Source organism: Melozone crissalis, unplaced genomic scaffold (genome assembly GCF_028551555.1).
Source record: "Melozone crissalis strain CALT ecotype California unplaced genomic scaffold, PUWL_Pcris_2 ptg000048l_1, whole genome shotgun sequence".
NCBI classification, from domain to species: Eukaryota; Metazoa; Chordata; class Aves; order Passeriformes; family Passerellidae; genus Melozone; species Melozone crissalis.
The window spans coordinates 169,318-192,428 of NW_026535826.1; the positions used below are offsets into that span (position 1 = coordinate 169,318).

The 23,111-nt window shown below is 59.9% G+C and overlaps 1 protein-coding gene across 6 annotated transcripts in view; it reads left to right on the forward strand.

The window, feature by feature from the left end:
- The window catches only part of SRCIN1 (SRC kinase signaling inhibitor 1), a 58,040-nt gene that overhangs the window by 18,718 nt on the left and 16,211 nt on the right, over nucleotides 1–23,111 (forward strand). For 4 of the 6 annotated variants that reach the window (XM_054286469.1, XM_054286470.1, XM_054286467.1 and 1 more), the window contains 3 exons: nucleotides 4,733–5,016; nucleotides 14,151–14,174; nucleotides 22,893–23,085. In XM_054286469.1, coding sequence (XP_054142444.1) covers nucleotides 4,756–5,016; nucleotides 14,151–14,174; nucleotides 22,893–23,085 — 478 coding nt within the window. In that variant the 5' untranslated portion in view covers nucleotides 4,733–4,755. Of the gene's footprint in view, nucleotides 1–217; nucleotides 993–4,732; nucleotides 5,017–14,150; nucleotides 14,175–22,892; nucleotides 23,086–23,111 lie in introns of those variants that run through there. The other 2 variants (XM_054286464.1, XM_054286468.1) reach the window with 1 other exon arrangement.

A 23,111-nucleotide genomic window follows, 5' to 3' on the forward strand; every position in this document is an offset into this window, starting at 1 on the left:
ATCTGGCTGATTTTCCCACCTCAAACCACTCCATAATTCCCTGATTTCCCACAGGCCTGACTCTGTCGGTGAGCGCATCTCCAGGGCCGGCTCTGCAGCACCACACGAGTTAAACCGCGCGGCGCAGGAGCTCCCCCCGCTCTCCCCACGCCTCCTCCCACCCCCGGCAGCGCGGCACGGAAGGGGTTAGCGCCGGGCAGGGCCCCGGGAGCCGGGCAGGCTCGCTGGGCGCCGGGCAGTGCGGCAGTGCAGCCTCCGGGAGGAAGCGGGAGCATCCCGCTCTTCCGGCCGCGCTAATGGCCGGGCGCGGGGGAGCCGCATCGCTCCGAGGGGCGGCCGCGCTCCCGGCTGCCTCTCTCCCCAAATGCACTCCCCGCGTCCCCTCCCCTCGCCCCTTTTTGTGCGAGCGCTTTCTCGGGCGATTCTGCACGCTCCGCTGATCGCTCGCCGCGACCCGCGCGAGGTTTCGCTGCCTCATGAAGATTTATGGGACTGCAGTAATAAACTGGGTTTGAGACGTTCCTCCGGATGGTAAAACCCCGCCGAGCCGCTGCTAAAGGGGGGATCCCAGCCGGATCCCGCAGCCGCTCCGCTTTTTGGGGGCCTTTCCCTGCCCTGTCGCTCAGCAGCTCCCGCCAACGTCGTTCCTGAAGATTTCCACCCAAACCGGTCGCTCCGGTCTCGTTGTTTTCCCGGGAAGGACGCGATGGCCGTGCCCTGCTAGCAGCCCGGGGCTCCGGCCCCGGCACGGGTGACGCCTCTGCTGGCAGGTGGGGACGATGGGTGGATGAATCGGCAAAGAGAACCGCGTTCCCTCAACCTCCCTCTGCTCGGAGAGGGGCTGGCCAGGATCTACCGCGGCATCCTGGCCGTGGTGGGAGCCCTGCGCCCGGCCAAGGAGCCGCCCGCAGCCCCGGCCGAGCGGAGCGCTGCCCCCTCCGTGCCCCCGGAGCCGCTGCCCGGCCGCCGTGGGAGCCGCGCTGCGCCCGCGGGTAAGCGAGGGACGGTGCCGGTGCGGGGACGCGGCCCGCGGGGTGTCCCCATGGGCTGGGCTGGGCTGGGCTGGGCAGCGCAGGCAGGCTCCGGACAGGCTCTGCCACCCCAGTGACCTACTTGGAAGCAGCCTCGGGAAGCACTTTCCAGGGATCTGCTGCGCCCGTGTGGGGACTGCTGCATTCCTGAACTGCTGCAGGAGGAGGGGAAAAACTTTGTGGGGGATTTGAGGTGGAATTGCCCCCAGGAGGGAAGGATTAACAGCTGTTCCTTCAGCCTGGCCCTGAGGGTTTTCAGGTTAATTTCCCCAAACGAGGGCCCCAGGCAGTTTCCTTGCGGGACCATTCCTGCCCGCTGCGGGTGGCATCTCTGGAGCGCTGACACGAGGCCAGCGCACGTGGCTGTGGCGACTTTTTCTCCCCTCGCCCTGGCTGGGCTCACGGATCAGAACCTTTGCGATGCTGCGGGGTCGGGGCAGCCTCATCCTCGCTGTTCCGCTCCTCCGCGCTCCTGTCCAGATCATCCCTCGGAGCGGGCGAGCGGGGCTGGCGCGTTCCGCTCCCGGAGCGTGTAATTAGGGAGCGGGGAGCTGCATGCTGATTGCGGGGCGGGAGGGGCCGGGAAGGAGCTGCGAACGCGGCCTCAGCCCGGCGCTGCCGCAGCGGGGCTAGAGCAGGGACCGGGAGGTGGTGGCGGGGAACAAACCCTCTCTGTCACCCCAAAAATCCCCGTCCCTGCTGCTCCCTCCGGCTCCGGGAGGAAGAGGAGCTGCAGCTCCTACTGCCGCAGCTGCGGCCGGAGGGGTTTGCCTTCATCCCCATCCCCGGGCACAGAATTCCCGTGGGACGGGAGGAATCCGGGAGTTCTGCGGCGCTCGGGACCCGGCGCTCCCCAGCGATGGTTTTGCTGTGCTTGGAGCACAGCGGGGCCGGCCCCGGGTCCGATCCCCCACCCCGAGCAGGCTCCTGGCTGCTCCCGAGGGTGCTCCAGAGCTTTCCAAGGGCTCCGAGGCCGTGGCTGCGCTGGGTGTCGGGTGCTGGGTGCAGCTCCTGCCCAAATTTCTGCTCTGGGGTCGCGGAGCCGGTGCTGGGGAGAGCGGCCGAGGCAGGGGAGGAGTTTTCCAGTTTGGATTTGCGTTTCCCGGTCAGGACCGCGCGTTGTGGGGCTGTGACGAGAGCGGGGAGAGGGGCAGGCGGCTCCTGGGGGTCCCGGGGCGGTCAGGACGAGCTGCTCCAGCGGGATTGCCCAGCAGGGCTGGAGCTGGGCAGCCGCTGGGAGCCCGGGGCGATGCCCTGCCCGCGTCCCCTCGGCCATCAGGGTCCCCTCGGGCCGCTTCCCCCGCGGGAGTTTGGGGTGTTTGGCGTGGTGGAGGTGCCGCCGTCAGCTCCCCGGTGCCACCGTGACCTCCCCGGTGCCACCATGACCTCCCTGGTGTCGCTGTGACCTCACCGGTGCCACCATGACCTCCCCGGTGCCACCATGACCTCCGCAGTGCCACTGTCACCTCCCCACTGCCACCGTGACCTCCGCAGTGCCACTGCGACCTTCCTGGTGCCAGCTTGTCCTCCCCGGTGCCACCGTGACCTCCCTGGTGCCACCGTGACCTCCCCAGTGCCAGGGGGACCCTGCAGAGCGAGGGAGGGACAGGATCTTAAGCCCTTGCCACATTCCAGCTCCGTTTTCTGGGAAAAGGAGGGGACAGCCCGGCCAAGGTGACATTCGGTGACAGAGCTGGGAGGGACGGAGCTGCACCGGTGGATTTTGGAGGAGGGAAGGCTTTGGGATGTCCCCGTGGCGTTTGTGAGCGCGTGATGTCCCCGCTGGGCTGGTGACAAAGCCGCTCGTGCGACCTTGAGTGGAGGAATCGCGGCCGTGGCCCCGCTGATAATGCTTTCTTATCAGTTTGATATCAAACCGATCTGCCGGGCTGATAGATAATTGAGGGTAAAGGCAAAAAAAAAAAAAAAAAAAAACACAAAAAAAGGAAAAAGGAAAAAAACCCTCGCTGTGATTTGTTTACCGGGAGCTGGGGGGGAAAAGCAGGAGATGAATTAGATGAATTATGCATCAAGGTTAAAAGGGGAGCAGGAGGGGGAGGCTGAGCCCCGCGGAACGAGCTGCGGAATTCACCAGTGGTGGCAAAGCAAGCCCCGCGGCCTCGGGCCAGGCTGGCACTGCTCCAGACTTGGGGACAGTGGCTCCCAGACGGCGTGAGACCCCCCCCAAAGTGGCTTTTTGGGATGCTGGAGCCTCCCCGCAGCGGGCACGGGGCTGGGCAGGGGCCGGGGGCTGCGGGGTGGCCTCGAGATGCGGGCACCGAGCGGTGCCAGGCGCTGGCAGCGTGCGGGGACTTCCAGGCATCCATCGGCTCCGCAGCTTCCCTGGAAGGCAGATCCCAGGCAGATCCCATTCCGTGCTCGGAATGAGTTATTAGAGAAAGGACCAGTCCCTGCCACCTCTCAGCGCCTGGGACCCTCTGTCTGTCCCCCCCGTGCCCTCTCCTGCCTGCCCGGGCTGGGCTGAGCCCCGGGAACGGCTGGGATAGGGCAGAGCATCCCAGGGATGCCGGGATTGGTGTTCCCGAGCACCGGAAAGGGGCTGGGATAAGGGAGAGCATCCCGGGAATCCCGGATTTGGTGCACAGGGCTGGGCTGAGCTAAGGGAAGGGCTGGGATGGGGCACAACATCCAGGAGAACCCAAATCTGGTACCCTCGGGCACCGGGAAGGGCTGGAATGGGGCAGAGCATCCCAAAGATCCCGGGATTGGTGCCCGCGGGCCGGGCTGGCCCCTGTGAGCTGTGGCTGCAGGATGGGCACTGAGCCCCCGCTGGGGTCTTTGAGGGGACATGGGGGTCCTGTCCCCCCTCCCCAGTGCCCGCACACACAACCCTCCCCCCACCCTGCCTGATTTCATTTTCTTTTCGCTCTGTCCTGTGTCCGTGTGCCTCCGTGTGTCCGTGTGCCTCCGTGTGTCCGTGTGTCCGTGCTCCGGAGCTGTGTCCGTGTCCCCGTGTCCCCCGTGTGTCCGTGTCCCTGTCCCGTGTCCCGTCCGTGCTGTTTTCAGTCACCCAGCGCTGTTTCATTCCTGTTTCGCTCCGACCATCGCGGCTTTGGTGGGATCCCAGCCCCGCACCCCCGGCCCCTCTGTGCCCGCTGTCCCCTCATCTCCTGCCGCGTGTCCGGGAGCGGGGACAGCGCTGCCACCGCAGGGGGATGGACCCGGCACCCACCCCCTTCCCCGGCACCCCACTGAGGGGGATCCCACTGTCTGCACCCCACTGATCCCACTGTGGGCACCCCACTGAGGGGTGATCCCAGTGTGTGCACCCCACTGATCCCACTCTGGGCACCCACTGAAACCTCTTTGAGCACCCCACTGAGGGGGATCCCACTGTCTGCACCCCATTGATCCCACTGTGGGCACCCACTGATCCCCCTTTGATCACCCCACTGAGGGGTGATCCCACTATGTGCACCCCACTGATCCCACTCTGGGCACCCCACTGAGGCATGATCCCACTGTGGGCACCCCACTGAGTGATGATCCCACTCCCAGCGAGGCTCTGCCATCTCTCCTCGCTGAAATCCCCCTCCCCAACTCCAAATCTCAACCTTCAACCTCTGCCCCATGGCCGGGGACTGTCCCTATCCCTGCCCCACGGCCGGGGACTGTCCCCCATTGTGCCCCACGGCCGGGGTCCCTCCCTGACCCCGCTGTGCTCTCCCGGACCCGCACAGATCCCGACAGGACGAGCTCGCACATGATCTCCGCGGACGATGCCGAGTACCCGCGCGAGTACCGCACGCTGGGCAACGGCACCCGGCGCTTCTCCAACGTGGGGCTGGTGCACACCTCGGAGCGCCGGCACACCGTGATCGCCGCCCAGAGCCTGGAGGCGCTCACCGGCCTCCAGAAGACGGAGATGGAGCGCAAGCGGGACGCCTTCATGGACCACCTGAAGAGCAAGTACCCGCAGCACGCCCTGGCGCTGCGCGGTCAGCAGGAGCGCCTGCGGGACCAGGTGGGAGCCATGGCCCGGGATTGGGGGCGGGAGCGCTGGGAGGGGCTGGATGGAGGGGACGGGAGCGAGGGGGCGGTGGGTGTGCGTGAAAAGGGGGTGGGTGCGGCAGTGATGGGGGAGCGTCCTCCGGGGGTGAGGAAGGGAATATTCCTGCGGGGAGAGAGGGAATATTGCAGGGGTGAGCGAGAGATTATTGCAGGGGTGAGGAAGGGAATCCTACAGGAATGAGGAAGGGAATCCTACAGGTGTGAGGAAAGGATTCTCCAGGCGTGACGGAGACAGTATTCCAGGTGTAAGAAGGACAATATTGCAGGGGTGAGAAAGAGAATATTTCAGGGGTGTGGAAGAGAATCTTACAGGGGTGAGGAAGAGAATTCGCCAGGGGTGAAGGAGAGAATTCCTCAACCCTGAGGGAAGAATCCCCCAGGTGTGACAGAGAGCGCTGAGTGTGGGGAGCAGAAGCCCCCGGGTGTGGGGAACCGGTGCCATCGGAGCTGCTGCACCCCCCAAATGCCTCCAAACCTCCAAATTTTGGGGAGGGGACAATAATTGATGGTGGCTTTGCTGTCACAATCCATATTTGGGGCATGTCCAGGCACGGAGCGCTGCTTCCCGGTAAATAAATGGGATTTTTTTCCCTATTATTACAGGGATTTAAAGACTTTCCTTTTTTTAAATAAGCAGCAGCTCTAAAAAGAAAAAAAAAAAGGGAAAAAAATCCAGCTGGGGTTGGCTCAGGTCTGATAAACTGCTAAGGATTTTTATAGGTGAAGGAATGATCTGGATTTGGGAATTATCTCCTTTATTCCCAAACCCAACCTGGATTTTATGGCTTGGTTGCAGCTCATTCCCCACCCAAACACCCCAAAATTCTACCAAACTCTATTTTTTTTTCCTTTTCCTCCCTTCTTTTCCTTCATTACCTTGGCAGGCAGTAAACAATAATATGAATCCAGAAATCCTGGGAAGTTCAGGTGCCAACCTTTAAATGACATTGAGATCCAGCCCTGCCTGGAATGTTTGAAAATCACTTTGGTATTCCAGAGGAGCCTGGAAGGGATTTCAGAATCCGAGGCGTTGCTGTTTCATTGGGTTTAAAAAAAAAAAAAAAAAAAAAAAAGAAAGAGAGAGAGAGAGAGAAAGGAAAAAAAAATTAAAATGAAGAAAAGGAAAAAAAAAAAAAGACATTTGAGGGAGTTTGGAACACCAGAGGTGAAAAGGGACATTCCATAAATGTCAACATTCCTTCCAGCCTGGCAAAAATCCGTTGCTCCTGGGAATCCTCTGCCTTTCCTGATGGCGCCGTCGGCTCTGGGCTGTGAGGGCCGTGCAGGGGGCACAGGTGGCACCGGGCACAGGTGGCACCGGGCACAGGTGGCAGCAGGGTCCCGCAGGGGGGTCCTGCAGAGCCCGGGCACAGGGGGAGCCCGCTGGGTCTGTGCTGGGGAGTGATGGAGTGTGGGAATCCAGCTGTGAATCCAGCTGTGTGCGAATCCCCGTGTACATCCATGTGCACATCCGAGTGTGCACATCCCTGCATGTGTCCATGTGTGTTTCCATGAGTGTATCCCTGTGTTATCCCTGTCCCTATCCATGTCCACATTCCTCTATTTCCATGCCCATATCCATGGCCATATCCATGTCCATAAACATGGCCATATGCCTGTGTTATCCCTGTCCACATCCCTATCCCCATCCCTGTATTTCCCTGTCCCCATCCCCATCCCTGTATTTCCCTGTCCATATCCATATCCATATCCTTGTCCCCGTCCCTGTCCCCGTCCCTGTCCCTGTCCCCGTCCCTGTCCCTGTCCCTGTCCCTGTCCCCGTCCGCGTCCCTGTCCCTGTCCCTGTCCCTGTCCCTGTCCCTGTCCCCGTCCCTGTCCCTGTCCCCATCTCCGTTATTCCCCCGTTATTCCCCCGTTATTTCCCCGTTATTCCCTCACGTGCCCCCCAGGCCCCGCCCCCCGCGCTCTCAGCGCCCCCTGCCGGCGGCGCGGAGGGGGCGGGGCGCAGCCGCGGTTGCCATGGTGACGGCGCCGCGGGCGGGGCGGGGCGGGCCCGGCGGCGGGAGGGGCGGCGGGAGCCGAGCGGGGCCGAGCGGGGCCGAGCGGGGCCGAGCCGAGCCGAGCGGGGCCGAGCGGCGCTGCGGATCCCGACCCGCAGCGCTCACCTGCCGCAGGTACCGGGCGGGAACGCGCGGGATGGAGCGGGCGCATCCCTCCGGGCGGTGACGGAGCCGGTGTCCGCCACCCGCTGCTGCCGTTCCCTCGGCCGATCTCCCCTGCCCCAGCTGTCCTGCTGTCGCTCCTGCCCACCGCAGTGCCCCCCTCCCCAGAATTCCCACCCCGAGCTCCTGGTTCCCTGCGGCAGCCGGGGATATCCGTACCCCGGCCCCAGACCGGGGGCAGCCCCTCCAGCGTCCCCTTTCCTTTAGCCCCCCTCTTCCCCAGCCCCCCTTTCCCTTCAGCCTCTCCCCCATTCCGGGGGTCCCCCCCTTCCCCGGTGTCGCGGCGGGGAGGGGGTGGCACTTTGTGGCTGCCATCGTGCCTGCGCTGCCCTTCCGTGCCGCAGCTGGGGGGGCTCCCTGTGTCCCCTCGGGGTCCACGGGGGGGTCGTGCAAAGCCCTGGCGGTGCCCGTGCCACCCCCCTGCCCACCCCCCGCTGTCCCACGGCCGCTCGGCGTCGTCACCCGTGCCCCGGGAGGGGACACCGGTTCCCTGTGCCCCCATCGGGCAGCGGAGCGGGGCAGATGGCGGCCGGGGCACGGCGCTCCTGCCGCCCGCAGCTCACCTGGCCCAGCGTCCTTCCCGCAGGCTGCACCCAAAGCGGAGCCCTGCGGCGGCAGGAAAGGTTTGACCTCACCTCCAAACCCCTCCGAGAGGCGGCACACGGCCCTGGCACCTCGGGGTGCCCGCCTGGGCTGGGTTTGGGCACGGGCAGGTTTGGGGGTACCGGGGCGCTCGGTGGGGACGGGGAGCGCCGGCTGAGGTGACGCGGGAGGCGGCAGCGTGGTGGCGGAGGGGACGCGGGATCCCTCGGGGCTCTCCCCCCGGTGTCATCTTGGTCTCCAGAGGTGGAGAGTGACGGGAGGCGCTGGGAAGCGCTGAAATGGAGGAGCGCGGCTGCCGGGAGTAACACGAGCGCTGTGTGTGTGTCCCTGGGACTGCACCGGAGCCGGCCCTATCGATTCCCTCATTCCCCCCCCGCCCGGCAACGATTCCCGGCTCGTTCCAGCAGGGCTGGCTGGGAATGGGGGCTCTGGAATCAGGCGGAACTCCGCGGGGCACCCCACTTCTCCTTGTTTGGGGTTTTTATGGAAGTGGTCTTTTTACCCGGGATGTGGGTGAAAACCAGGTTGGGGACAATGATGACAGCTCGGGGGGGGGGCAGAATGGGTTCGTGGGAGTCGGGCAGGGAGGTGCCCACCAGGAATTGGAGGGGGGATGCTCCCCTTGGCAAGGCAGTGCTCCCCCTGGAAGGGCTGTGAGCATTCCTGTTCTCCCCGGCACACTGGGGCAGTGTGAATGTGCCCATGCCTCCATCCATCCATCCATCCATCCATCCATCCATCCATCCATCCCTCCATCCATCCATCCCTCCATCCATCCATCCATCCATTCATCCATCCATCCCTCCATCCATCCATCCATCCCTCCATCCATCCATCCATCCATCCATCCATCCATCCATCCATCCATCCCTCCATCCATCCATCCATCCATCCATCCATCCATCCATCCATCCATCCATCCCTCCATCCATCCATCCATCCATCCATCCATCCATCCATCCATCCATCATCCATCCATCATCCATCTCTCTCTCTCTCCCTCCCTCCCTCCCTGCCCTGAAGTTTCCCGCCGTTCCCAGCCCGAATTTCTCTCCTTCCCCCGTGATCCCGGGGCCGGTGCCGAGCCGGTGCCGCCGTGTTGGGGGTGGCTTTTCGGGGAGGGGACGCCCGAGCCCTGCAGCAGCCGGAGCGGCGGCTCCGCTGTCCCTGCGGCTCCGCGAGGGGACGGAGGAAGGGCAGGGCGGGCTCCGGCGGTGGCTGCGTGCCGGAGTCTTCCTCACCCCCATCTGTGCCGGGAACGGGGGTGCTCAGCCCCCTCCGCGCTGCCGCGACCCCCTCGGGGACCCCCCTCTCCAGGCTGCTGTGACCCCCCCCCCCGGGAACCCCATCCCTTGTCCTTGGCGTTTCTCAAGGATTTATCCATCTTTGCCGGTTTGGGGGTGCGGGATGGGCCGGGGGGGTCCCCCCGGAGCTGCCGGGGTCGGACACGGTGCGGAGCGCGGCGGGAGCGGAGCCGCTTTACCTTGCGCCTCCCTATTGTGTTTGGTCCACCTACGCCGTGCCGTTGCCATGGCCACCGTGCCATCTGATCTGCCCAGCTCCTGCCAGCTCCCCCTGCCCTCCCCTGCCCCGAAAGCTCCGCGGTGCCGCCCCAGGGCCGCCCTGACCCCGCCGCGGGGCTCGGGCAGCGATGGATCCGAGCCCCCGCTCCGCCGGTGAGGGTGCGCGGAGAGCGGAATGCGGCCCCGGGGCACTTGCGGCGGGCACGGCGCTGACCTTGGCCGGGGCTGCTGCAGGAGGGAGATTTTGGAGCCCCAGCATGGCTGCTCCTCGGCACAGCACGTCCTGATGCACTGCTCCGAGCCGGCGCTGCGGATTCGCGGCCTCGCACCGGCAGAGGAGGGGGCTGGAGCCGGGGCCGGGGGAGAAAGGCGCCCCTCGGGCTCCGGTGTCACCTGCGCTGTCCCCAGGGGCCGCGGAGGAGGTCACGGCTGTGGTTAGCGCTGATGGGCTCGCGCGGGAGGAGGTGCGGGGGCAGCTGGAGGGGCCTGGAGGGGAAAATTGGAGCTGAGGGGTCTGTGGGGGAATTCTGATGTTGAGTCGCCGCGACAGGCGGCGGTGGCATCTCTGATGTCGCCTCGATGGCCGTCAGAGCCCTCTCTGGGTGGAGGGGTTGCAGAGCCCAAGGCTCTGCCTGAAAGGGGAGAGCAGAACCTCGTGGTGGGCTCTGGGAGGTGCCCAGATGTGACAGGAATGAGCCCCAGCCCTCCCGCATCCCATCCTGTCCCCGCTGTCCCCTCCCCTGGTCACGTTTGAGAGGTCCCTGCAATAATTGTGACACCTCAGGTGACAAAATCTGCAGCCCCCGCTCTGTCTGGTCACTGTTTGCATTCTTCTCCCTGTCTTGTCATGCTGCTATTTCCACTTTAGTTCACTTTCGCTGGCGCTGAAAAGCATTTTAAAAAAACCCCAAAACCCAAACAAAACAAAAAAAACCCAGCAACCGAAAAACTTTAATAAGCAGAAACAGATTAAATTCACTCGGCTGTTATTTTTCAAGGAGATTTTTGTTTGTCAAGACGCGGTGCCTGAGGGTGGGGGACTCGATCGGAAGCTGGAACTCCTGGAAATGAGTTAATTAAAAAGCCGATGAAGCTGCCTCTGTCCTCCCTGGGAGTGCAGCGTGCCGGGGCGGCGGCTGCCGCTGCTGCCCTTTCGAGAGGGACACGGTCGTGCCTCGTTAGTCACCAACAGATTTGTGATTTAATTGCCATTCAGGGGAAGTCCCCCTCGGTCAAGGCGCTGACTCACTTGGATTTCATTTCATTTACCTCCCGTCTCCTCCTGGGACAGCCGCAACCATTTAATTTATTTTATTTTTTCAAACTTTAATCCCAAAATATTCCTGATTACATCACTCCAGCCCTGCTTTCCTGCCTGTCTGTGTGTCCATCCCTCCGAGGGCTCGCGGCAGCATCTCCGCCCTCCTCCCCGCGCTTTGGGGACCCTGAGCTCCTCGTTATTCCCTCGTTTGGCAGCACCGCGGACATGACTCTCATTGTAATTATAAATCACAGCCTCTGTAATTCCCCGCACCTTTTGCAGGGTTGCTGCTGCAAGGAGCCGCCTGCTTTATGGCTCGGAACGCGGCTGTCGCTTCCAATCCTCTCCCGGCCCATTATCTCCCTTTGATGCTTTTGAAGAGCCAGCGAAATGTTAATTCCAGCTCGGCCCTCCCCTCTCCTCCCCCCTCTTTGGGCAAATCCAGCCTGGAAGGGGCTGCAGGTGATGCCTCAGTTTCAGTTTTTGTATTTTTTGGGTTCTGTGCTGCTTTAGTCTGTGGGTCTGGGCCCCATGTTATGGGATGGTGAGCTCTGTGCACAGAGCAGGGAGACAAAACAATTCCTGCTCCAGCTGGGCACCAAGGACAAATGATCCAAATCTCAGCCCAGGAGCACAAACACCGTGGCTGGAGAGGAAAACAAGGATGCGACTGCATGGGCTAAAGCTGGAATTGGACAATAAACTGCAAGATGCAAATGGAGCAGAACTTATAAAGGTGAGAGACCCCATGAGTGGTTGTACATTTTGGGACCATTTTGTTCATTTTCAGTTCATTTTGTGACCATTTTGGTCCATCGTGGGTGCAGCCGTGGCTGGGCTCTTGTGCTGCCCAAGGTGGATCCATGGAGGAGATGCTTTTCATAAATCCCTGCTTTATTCTGTAACTCCATCCAGCCTCTGCTCCAGCTCAGCCTTCCCAAGGCATCACAGGGACCTGGACACTGCCCTGGGTTTGGTTGTCCCCGCTCTGTCCCCAGGTTTGGGAAGGTTGGGGGTGAGGCCTTATCCAGCCTGACCTAGAGCAGAGGCCAGAGTTATAGAATAAAGCAGGGATTTGTTAAAAAGATCTCCTCAATGGATCCACCTTGGGCAGCGCAAGAGCCCAGCCAGGGCTGCACCAAGGTGAACCAAAACGGTCACAAAATGGTCACAAAATGAACACAAATGGTCACAGGCTCTGTCACTTTGATAAGTTCTGCTCCATTTGCATCTTGCAGTTCATTGTCCAGTTCCAGCTTTAACCCATCCAGTCCCATCCTTCTTGTTTTTCTCCTTCCAGCCCATGTTGTTTGTGCTCTTGGGGCTGAGATTTGGATCATTTGTCCGTGGTCCCCAGCTAGAGAAGGAATTTTGTGTCCCTGATCTGTGCAGAGCTCACCACCCCATAATATGGGGCTCAGAACTCCACACTAAAGCGCACAGATTCTAAAAATTATAAAAACTAAAACCTGAGCGATGTGGCTGTGCTGACCCTCCCAGGGCTTCACCCTCTGTGGTTTTGGACATTTGGGGTGGGCAGCGGACGGGCAGGGCGGGCGCTGGGGTGGCAGCAGTGCCAGCGGGGACAGATGGAGCCGCAAAGTGCCACGAGGTGCTGGGCACAGCCCGCCTGGCACTGCCACCAGCGCCAGATTGTCAGCCCTGGATGGCCCTGGAGCCCAGCAGGGGATGGGCAGCGTGTCCCTGTCCCCCTGGGCAGTGCCACATCCCCAGGGCTGCCAGGGAAAGGTATAGATACGCATTATAATATTATACATATTGTGTTATGGTACATGTTATAATATTGGCTTTCCACAAATATTAAATTATTTTAAAATACTATGAATTTTAAATACTCTAAAACATTTAAAAATATAAAAATATTTAAACATCTAAATTTTTTAAAATACTTAAAATATTTAAAAATATAAAATACAATAAATATATAATATATAAATATATGTGTTACAAATATATTATTTATTATATATTATTTCATACATAAAAGTATATATAATAAATATGCAACAAGGTAATACAATAGAAATAAATATATTGAAAGTGTTTTAAAATATATATATATATATATAAAATGTTTCCAAAATAGCAAATGTGCTCTTGGCTGAATGCCAATCTTTGCTTTATTGTCTTTATCTCTTATTGTCCTTTATTAAACTTTTAAATTGTTACAAGAGGGTTAAAAAACGGGGTTAAACCCCTGTTTTTCCCAGCTGGATCATCTGAGCTGGAACAGGGACGGGTGCTGTGCCACCCTGTGCCCACAGGTCATGGCACCCACCCCAAATGGTGCCAGAACATTCTGGATTTGGCTGTGATTTATGGGCTTGGTGAGGAGCTTGTCCAGTCATCCCGAAATAATAAATAAAATCCACACTGTCATCCCAAAATAATAAATAAAACTCACAGCCGGCGCTGGCAGCAGATAGCATCAGCAATATCAGGAGAGGGAAAATTACTGAGGGTCCTCGAGAGAAAAATCAGGAGAGAGAGGGAGAGAGGGAAAAGTTGGGGAAGGGAAAAAGAGAAAAGTTGGGGAAGGGAAAAGTCAGGAGACCCATCATTTTCACGGTGATTTCTCCTTCCAGACAGGTGGATCCCACCCCTTGTCCCTGGATCCCATTCCTTCTCCCTAAATCCCATTACTTGTCCCTAAATCCAATTCCTTGTCCCTGGATCCCACCCCTTGATCCCATCCCTTGTCCCTAAATCCCACTCCTCACCCCTGGACCCACCTTCCCTCCTGCAGGGGGTTGATTGGGCTGGGAACAGCCTGGAATATCGGGATCCCCTTGGAATAAAAACGCCTTTCAATCCCTTCCCACCCCAACTCTTCCAGAACTCTGCAGTCCCCCTGCCCCTGGCACCCTCCAGGACCCCAGGCTCCCATCCCATCCCATCCCATCCCATCCCATCCCATCCCATCCCACCCCATCCCATGGATCCCACCCCATCTCATCCCACCTCATCCCATCCCATCCCACCCCACCCCATCCCATCCCATCCCATCCCATCCCATCCCATGGATCCCATCCCATCCCAGCCCGGGAAGGGGAGCTCGGGAGCGGTGCCAGCTCCTGTCACCGGCGGTGCCACATCGCTGTGACAGCGGCGACACCAGCACAGGGAGGGGGCGGGCACAGCCGGGCAGGGCTGGAAAATCCCGTGGAAAATGAACATTGCTGTGACTTCCAGCGCCTCGGCAGTGCCAGGAGGGGCTGGGCGCACCAGTGACACCAGTAGCCATGCTGGGCTGCTGTGCCAACCCCTTTTCCCTCCTTTCTCACCCCAATTTGCTTCAATCCTCACCCCCTGCTTGCTCCCTGAAACTCCAGCCACCCTTTGGGAGGGGCAGGAACCAGAGCAGGTTTAAATCCGAGCTCAGAGATTCTCAAAGGGAAAAACCAAAAGTCAAACCAAGAATCTTAATGGTATTTTTTTGTTTGTGTGTGTGTGTGTGTGTGTGTTTTCTTCTGTTTTATCTTCTTTTTGTTGTTAGCAACCCAACTACTGGAGCTTTAAGGTCAGTATTTTGGATTTTTCCTGCTTTCTCTCTGAAATGCATGTGCTTGGCTGTGGCTCTGGAGGGGGGTGGGAGCCCGGGGTGGGATTTTTTTGGATGAGGATTCCTGAGCTGAAGTCGTTTGGTCTCAGCTGAGCTGAAGCTGAAGGTGGTGAGGGGGAATTTTGGGATTTGGGGCGAGCTGTGAGTTGTTCTGTGAGGCCTTGTTCTGGGCATTCACCCCACGGCCAAATCCTGCTGCTCTGGAGCTATTTCTGAGACAGAATTCTGGGAAAAGGATGGGAAAAGGCCGGTTCTGGATGGGATTGGAAGCTCAGAGTGGCTGCTCGCAGCAGGGATACAGGGATTGCTCTGGTTTCCATCCTCCTCCTCCTCCTCCTCGCCCAGGGACTCCCTGGCTGCCCTTCAAGGTCACCGCCTTGCTGGGTGACCTTGGCGCGTTGTCCCCGGTGGATTCGCTCTTCTCGTGGTAAAAAAACCCCAAAAACCCAGGGAATGTGGGGCTGGGAAATGCGGGACACGAAAATTTGTCCCGAGTTTTCATTCCCGGAGTGAAACGGGGGTGGAGCCGCGGCTCCGGGAGGTTCAGCCGGCCCGGGTCCCACGGGGCATTCCCGGCACTGTCGGGGGAGGGAAGGCGCGAAATCCTCACTTTTTAAATCTTTTTTGCCGGATTTTTTATCTTTTACCCCGATTTTTTTGCGACTAAGAAATAAGAATATAAGAAATAAAACAAGGCTGAACTTTAGGACCTTCCTGGTGCTTTGAGGGGAGGGAAGGCAAAAAATCCTCACTTTTAAAATATTTTCCCGATTTTTTGCGCCATTCTCCCGGGACGTGCCCTCGATCTGCCACCCCCGTGCCACTGTCACCTCTGTGCCACTGTCACGCTGCTGCCAGCCCAGGCTCACGGCAGATTCCCGATTCTCCAGGACACGCCAGTCTGTCTCCAGGACATCCCCGTCTGTCTCCAGTACATCCTAATCCTCCCCACACTTTCCATCCCCTCATTCCCGCCCTCCCTGCCCGAAAATCCCGGCCGGCGCCATCCCAAAGGCTCGCGGTGTTTTTGGGACATCCAGGGCCACATCCAAGGGGGAAAATCCCGCGGGGAAGGTCAGTGGAGAGGGCCGGGGGCTCCCGCAGCGCTGATGCGAGGGGTGGGGTAGAATTTGGATTCCCGGAGGAACGGGAAGATCCAAAGGCTTGGCAGAGCTCCTTTGGAGCCGGGACTTTAAAGGAACATCAAAGGCAGCCCAGTAAAAGATCCAGAAGGGCAAAAACCGGCGGGGGACACACAAAAGACGCGTTTGTCTTTAAAACGAGAGTCAGGAGCAGCTTTATGCGCGCCGCGCTCCCGCTTCGGCCACGGGGCCGCGGCTGCGGCTTCCCGGGGGCCCCGCGCCTCCTGCGGGAAGCCATTTCCACCTCGGCGGCGCTCGGCCAGCCGCAGTGAGAGGCAGGAGATGAGTATTTACTCGCAGGAGATGAGCAAATAGCAGGCAGCGAGTCCTGGGCTGCTCTAATCCCGCTGCTCCCGCTCCCGCCCGCCCCGGCTCGGCCGCGCTCCCGGGGGCCGCGGGTGGGTTGTTCCCGGGGGTTGTTGCCGGTGGGTTGTTCCCGGGCGTTGTTCCCGGTAATTGTTCCTGGTGGTTGTTCCCGGTGGGTTGTTCCTGGTGGTTGTTCCCGGGGGTTGTTCCCGGTGTTGTTCCCGGTGTTGTTCCCGGTGGGTTGTTCCCAATGGTTGTTCCCGGTGGGTTGTTCCCAGAGGTTGTTCCGGGTGGTTGTTCCCAAGGGTTGTTCCCGGTGGGTTGTTCCCAGAGGTTGTTCCGGGTGGTTGTTCCCAAGGGTTGTTCCCGGTGGGTTGTTCCCGGTGGGTTGTTGCCGGTGGTTGTTCCCGGTGGGTTGTTCCCGGTGGGTTGTTGCCGGTGGTTGTTGCCGGTGGGTTGTTGCCGGTGGTTGTTGCCGGTGGGTTGTTCCCGGTGGGTTGTTGCCGGTGGTTGTTCCCGGTGGGTTGTTCCCAGTGGTTGTTCCCGATGGTTGTTCCCAGTGGGTTGTTCCCGGTGGTTGTTCCTGGTGGTTGTTCCCAGTGGTTGTTCCCCGTGGGTTGTTCCCGGTGGTTGTTCCCGGTGGGTTGTTCCCGGTGGTTGTTCCCAGTGGGTTGTTCCTGGTGGTTGTTCCTGGTGGTTGTTCCCAGTGGTTGTTCCCCGTGGGTTGTTCCCGGTGGTTGTTCCCGGGGGTTGTTCCCGGTGGTTGTTCCCAGTGGGTTGCTCCCGGTGGTTGTTCCCGGTTGTTGTTCCCGGTGGGTTGTTCCCGGTGGGTTGTTCCCGGTGCGTTGTTCCTGGTGGGTTGTTCCCCGTGGTTGTTCCCCATGGTTGTTCCCGGTGGGAAGGGGGATTTGGGGTGGGTAAACAGTGGGGAGAGGCTGTTCCGACCTCCTCGCTGTGGTTTTTGGCGTCCTCGCTGGTTTTGTGGCATCGCCGGGAGATGCTGCCCGTTGTTGTCCATCGATCCCGGGGTTGTCGATATTTATGGATGGGTTGGGTGGGAAAAGCGATTAAAGCTCTCCTGATCCCACCCCCCTGCCACCGGCGGGGGTGGCACCCACCCCACCGGAGATGGGAGAGGCATCCTCAGCGCAGGAACGGGGAAACTGAGGCACGGCGGGAATGGACGGGGTTGGGGAAGGTGTGGGGCGAGCAGCAGCGTCAATATTCATGAGGCTGCAGAGGATCCAGGCTTTTAAATATTCATCAGCACGCGGAGCCTCTGCTGCCAGCAGGAAAATCGGGGAGAGGGGACGAGCAGCCCCTCTTCTTCCTTTCCTTTTTCCTTTCCTTTTTCTTTTCCCTTTTCCCTTTTCCCTTTTCCCTTTTCCCTTTTCCCTTTTCCCTTTTCCCTCTCCCCGTTCCCCTTTTCCTTTTCCCTTTTCCCTTTTCCCTTTTCCCTTTTCCCTTTTCCCTTTTCCCTTTCCCCTTTTCCCCTCTCCCTTTTCCCCCTCCCTCTGCAGGGACAGAGGGGTGGCTTTACCTCAGGGACATCCAGGTGCTGTCACCCGCAGAGTGTCGGGGGTTTCTGGGATCGGGGCCAGGGGTTGGGAATGGCCCATCCCGGAGCCCATCTCAGGGCAGGGAGTCCCGCTCACTCCGGAGGGGGCGGCCCCTTCCTTTAGTCAAGGGGTCCGGTTTAAAAACCCTAATCCGATTTGAACGCTAATCCTGTTAACATTGAGATCGGGATTAATTCTGCCTTAATCGGGATAATCCTGACAAAATGTTCAGCATTAGACGTGGGATGAGTTATTGCTGCCGGCAGCGGCAACAATTTTAATTTGGGGGCGGGGGGAGAGGCCAGGGGGCTGGGAGGGCGGCGCTGGAGAGGCCACAACCCCTTGGATGGGGGAGACTCCTGGAAAAACCCTTTGGATGGTGCCCGAAGCACCCTGGGCCTCTCATTCCTTCCCCTTCTGCCCCAAATTTCCTCCATTTTTCCTCCCAGCTGGGCATCTCCCGGCTCCTCCAGCGGCAGGAGCTGGGATGTTGGAATTCCTTCCCGAGCGGAATCCATCGCTCCTGGCTGGTGCAGCTGAGCTAAAAGGCGGAGCGGAGGGGTTCGGTTTCACCGGCCGGGATCAGGTGTCCGAGCGGGGCGGCACCACAGCCGGGAATGTCGGGCGCTGGGGGAGGACAGCCAGGCTCGGGATGCTGGATTTCCCTTGGGAATGCTGGGTTCTGCTCAAGGATGGCATATTCCAGCTGGGAATGCTGGGTTCTGGTCAGGGATGCTCCATTCCAATTGGGAATTATAGTTTCTCATCAGGGATGCTGGTTTTTGGTCAGGGATCTTCAATTCCAGCTGGGAATGCTGATTTTTGTTCAGGGATGCCAGTGTTTGTTTGAGGACACTGCATCCCAGTTGGGAAAGCCGGGTTCTGGTCAGGGATGTTCTATTCCAGTTGGGAATGCTGGGTTCTGGTCAGGGATGCTCTATTTGAATTGGGAATTATGGTTTATCATCAGGGATGCTGGTTTCTGGTCAGGGATGTTCTATTCCAATCGGGTATGCCCACCCCATGGATCCCTTCCCATCCCATCCCATCCCATCCCACCCCACGGATCCCACCCCACGGATCCATCCCAGGGCTCAGCACCAGATGGGGTCTGGGCGGGACTCCAGGATTAAGGATGAGAGGGGGATCAGCAGGGATTAATCCCAATCCATGTCCAGCCAGGGGCCGGAGCCTCGGTAAATAACCGTGCCCGGGGCGGTGCCAGCTGTGCCAGCTGTTTTCCAGGGATTTCAGGGCTCCCTCGCCTTTATCCCCATCCTGCCGAGGAGCTGCAGAGGGCAAGGAGCTGCCAGGACCTGCCAGGACCCGCCAGAACCTGCCAGGACCCGCCAGGCCCCGCCAGGGCCATGCCCGGCCGCGCTCCGGAGCACCCTCGGAGCCCATGGGGCGCGATTTGGGGGGCTCTGGGGGCTCCTGGAGGGCGCGGCCCCCACCCCGGAGCTGCCCAGCCCAGCCCGGGAGGCTCCTCCCGGTGACGGGAGGGGAGGAGAGGCTGAGCCCGGGGACAGGCGCCGCCGGTGGCACTGGGAGAGCGAGGGTTTGTCCATCCCAGGTCGGTTTTGGGGCTGGTCTCGGCGGCTTTGGGGTGCGAGGGGGTGCGGAGCTGGGGATGGGGTGGGAATTGCAGCTCTGAGTGTCCCGGGGGCGTCAGAAGGGGACGGAGCCGCTTCTCCTCCTGCTGTCCCAGTCACCAGTCATGGCCTGGAGGCCCCTCGGGTGTGGGATGGGCGGAGGCGTCGGGCAGGACCCGTTTTTCCCTCAGGAGGCGTCGGGCAGGACCCGTTTTCCCTCGGGAGGGCTCGGGCACAGCCCTGGGAGCCTGTGGGGCTGGGACAAACCCGGTGTCCCCTCCCCGAGGCCCCTGGCAGGGTCGCAGGGTGGAAATCTGCAGCTGTGGGGTCGCTCCGGGTGCTGTTGGGAGCAGCTGCTCCATCCCGGGGCAGGATTCCTTCCCCACGCATTTTTCCCTCGGTTTTTCGGGTTTTTTTCCCCTCCTATCTACCTGCGGGAGGTCCAGGGCTGCTCCTGTCACCTCTGTCCCCCTCCTGACCCCTCTCGCCCTCTCCATCCAAGCAGCTCCACAGCTTTTCCCCATCCCGAGGGGTGACCCCGCTCCTTTCACGGATTCCCAAAAATCCGCCGGGTCCTTTGATCCTTCCCCGCTCCTCTCCGAGCATTCCGCCCTCCCAGCTGGGCCGGGGAATGTGGGAGACGGGTGTGGAGGATGAGGATGAGGCAGGAATGAGGAGCATCCTTATCTCCAGGCAGAGATAATGGAGCTGCTTCCGCAGGGATGATCGGGGCTTTTTAGGAGCTCAAAGAATCCCTTAATTGTGGCTTTTTTTAGCTCTGGGGAGACAAAAGAGGAAAAAAAAAATCCGACATTAAAAAACTCCCTCCATTCCCCATCCCACCGTTTTTATATAAAACTCCAGGGGACGGGGGAGGGGATGGGGACGTTCCTGGCCATGATGGAATTGGGGATTTTTCCCATTTCCTTCTCCAGAGGCTCTGGGGGCGCTCCTGGCCCTGCTGGAATTGGGGATTTTTCCCAATTCCTCCTCCAGAGGGGTTTTTTGGGGTCGGTTTTCCCCAGGGCCATCACCACGAGGGCACTGCTAGGGGTCCGAGCTTTGCTCCATCGGGATTCCCTCGGCTCGGGAGGCTCCCGGGGGGCTCCATCCGAGCAGGTTTAATCCCGGGGGGAGCTCTGGGCATCCCGAGCTCGGTGCCCTTTGCCCAGCCCCCTCTGCCCCGAAATTCCTCATTTTTCCCGGCGCAGCCTCCCCGTGGCCTTGAGCCGCTTTTGTTGTGGCTGCCGTTCCGAGCGTTCCCCGCTGGAATTCCCGCAGGGACCAGCCGGGAATTCCGGGATGCAGCTCCGGGATCGCCGCTCTGGGGCTGGCTCGGCAGGAAATGGGTCATTTCCCAGCTGGGGACAGGAGCAGGGGGGCGATGTCCCCTCCTTCCCTCCCTCCATCCCTTCCCGCCACCAGCCGGGTGGGCTCGGATCCCGCAGGGAATTTTCTCAGTGGCCACGGGGAATTTGGGGCTGCAGAAGCCCCTGGGGAGAGGTCTGGGTGTGGATAAAAGGGTCACATGTGGGGCAGGACAGAGAAATGGGGGGGAGCACAAGGTTTTTATGGCCACGCTGGGTGTTTTAGGGTGGTCTTTGGGGTTTGTCCTGAGCCTTTCCCAGGTGGGAGATGCCCCCTGCATGCCCTGGTGGGGCAGGGGTGGCAGGGGACATCCAGACTGGCACACCTGGCACCCTGAGGGAAGGGTCAGGACCTCCCAAAACATCTGGAATTCCACAGGGCTGGGCAAAGCTGCACCGAGGTGCCACCCTTGGGGTGACCATGGGCAGGTACCCCCTGGCCTGGGGGGTTCTGTTCCCATTGGTGAGGGTTCTGTGCCCATCTCGGGGGGCTCTGTGCCCATCTGGGGGGTTTCTGTTCCCATCTCGAGGGTTTCTGTGCCCATTTGGGATGGTCCCGTGCCTACAGGGGTGCCCTGAGTTTAGGGAAGGGGGGCAGGAGTGGCTCTGCCCCAGTGCCAGGGACAGTTTTGGGGGTTGGGGACAGCACATTGTGCAGAGCATCAGGGCAGAACGGTCCCTTCCGGGCTAAAAACCCATTAACTCCCATCTCGCCTGGCTTGGTTGGGGTTTTTTTTGAGGTTTGACTGATTCCATGAATTATCCACAGCGGGGAGGCTTCGGTGCCCGGGGGCAGCTGCAGGGCCGGGAGGGGGCTGGGCTCACCTGGAGCAGGGAAATGTCCCTGTCACCCCCGGGGGTGGGGATGGGGGGATTTGGGTGGGGAGTGGAAAGGATGGGTGGATGGATGGATGGATGGATGGATGGATGGATGGATGGAGGGATGGATGCAGGGATGGATTTAGGTGAGATCCCAGAGAACGGGAAAAGGGCAGGGACGGGGGGTGTTGGGCTCCGCTGGGACAGGGAAGGTGTCTCTGACACCCCCGAGGGTGGGGATGGGGGGCATTTGGGGTGGGGAGTGGAAAGGGTGGATGCAGGGATGGATTTAGAGCAGGGTGAGATCCCGGAGAACAGGAACAGGACAGGGGCAGGATCCAGGAAGGCAGAGCCAGGCAGAGCTGCAGCCCCGGCTCGCATCCCCACCAGGAGCTCCAGGCCCATCCCTGTGCTTCCCTAAGGATCCATCCCAGGCTGGGATCTGTGTCAGCACCACCCCAAACCCCGAGCAGGGTACCCAGAAACCACAACCTTGAGGGCGGGGAGCCCCAAAATCCCCCTTTTCCACCCGAAAACCACCCCCACGAGGGGTCAGAGCTGCATCCCACGGCCCCGGGGATGGGAGCAAGGAATGTTTCCCTCCATCCCTGCATCCCTTCCTGGCTGTGAGGCTCTGCCAGGGCTCTTTGTGCTCCAACAACAACAACCCAGCCCAGCAGTCAATTTTCCAGCAATTAACTATGAGCGAGAACATTTCAAGTCCTCCCAAACCCCGCCTTGCAGGATTAATTAAATCTTCCAATTAATGTCTCATTTAAATGGCGATGATGGCTGTTATCATTTCATATTGATTTCTTTCTTTTTTTTTTCCCTTTTTCCCCCATCTTAAAATAGAGCTGTTGTCCCTTTCCAGTGCCGCCTTTTCCACACCCTGGGAGCTGTTGGTTCCCTCTGTTGGCTTTGCCAACCTTCAACAAGTGTCTGGAAAATCCAGGCTTGGGTTTTTGGGGTTGTTAACACACAAAAACACACACAGCAGTGCTGGGAATGGCCACAAATTTGGGGCTATTTGTGGATATTTGTGGGTATCTGTGGATATTTGGGATATTTCTGGATATTTGTAGATATTTGTGGATATGTGGGGATATTGGGGATATTTGGGATATTGGAAAATCCACATTTTCCATATCCTTGGTGGGAACTTTCTGGCAGCAGGCTCCTGTGAAATGGGGATCCTGGAAAATGAAATCCTCCCGGCTCCCAGAGCCATAAACCTTCCCAATGCTTTGCTTCCAGAAGGATCTGGGCATTTAGGATTCCTGGGAGTGGAGTAATGGATGTGTAACCTCCGGGAGCAGCCAAGGTTATTCCAGCGCTCGGCTCTGGCAGCCTCAGCTCCTTCCTGCAGGGTTAAATTCCGGGGTTTAATTCCAGGGTTAGATTCCAGGGGTTTGCCGGTGTGGGAGCCCAGAGGCACCGGGATGGAGCTGGGAAGGTTTATCCTGGAGCAGGGTGGGATTGGGAATGGGGTCTGTGCTGGGAGCAGGAGGTGGAGCTGGGGTGGGAATGTGGAATGGAGCATCCCTGGATGAGGATGGATCATCCTTGGATATGGGATGGAACATCTCTGGATGTGGATGGAGGATCCCTGGATTCGGGATGGAGCCCCCTGGGTTTGGGATGGAGCCCCCTGGATGCGGCCCAGCCCCACCCTCAGGCACAGGGAGGGATTTTTGGGGGTGTCCCAGGGGTTGCACTCGCCGACCTTCGTGTCTCCCCCCCATCCCAGGACATTCCACAATCCCACATACACTCCAGCCTCTCCATCCCGGCACCCCATTCCCGAGGAAAAGCAGGACCAGCCTCACCAGGGCTGCTGGGCCACCCATCCCTGTCCCCCTGACCTGTCCCTGTCCCTGTCCCGTTGCAGACCAGGAGCTCCCGGCACTCCCAGGGCTCCCAGCCTGGCCTGGCCGACCAAGCCAAGCTCTCCTTTGCCTCGGCCGAGTCCCTGGAGACCATGTCGGAGGCGGAGCTGCCGCTGGCCTTCAACAGGATGAACCGGTTCCGGCAGAGCCTGCCCCTGTCCCGCTCGGCCAGCCAGACCAAGCTGCGCTCCCCAGGTACCCCTGGAGGCCCCAAAACCCCC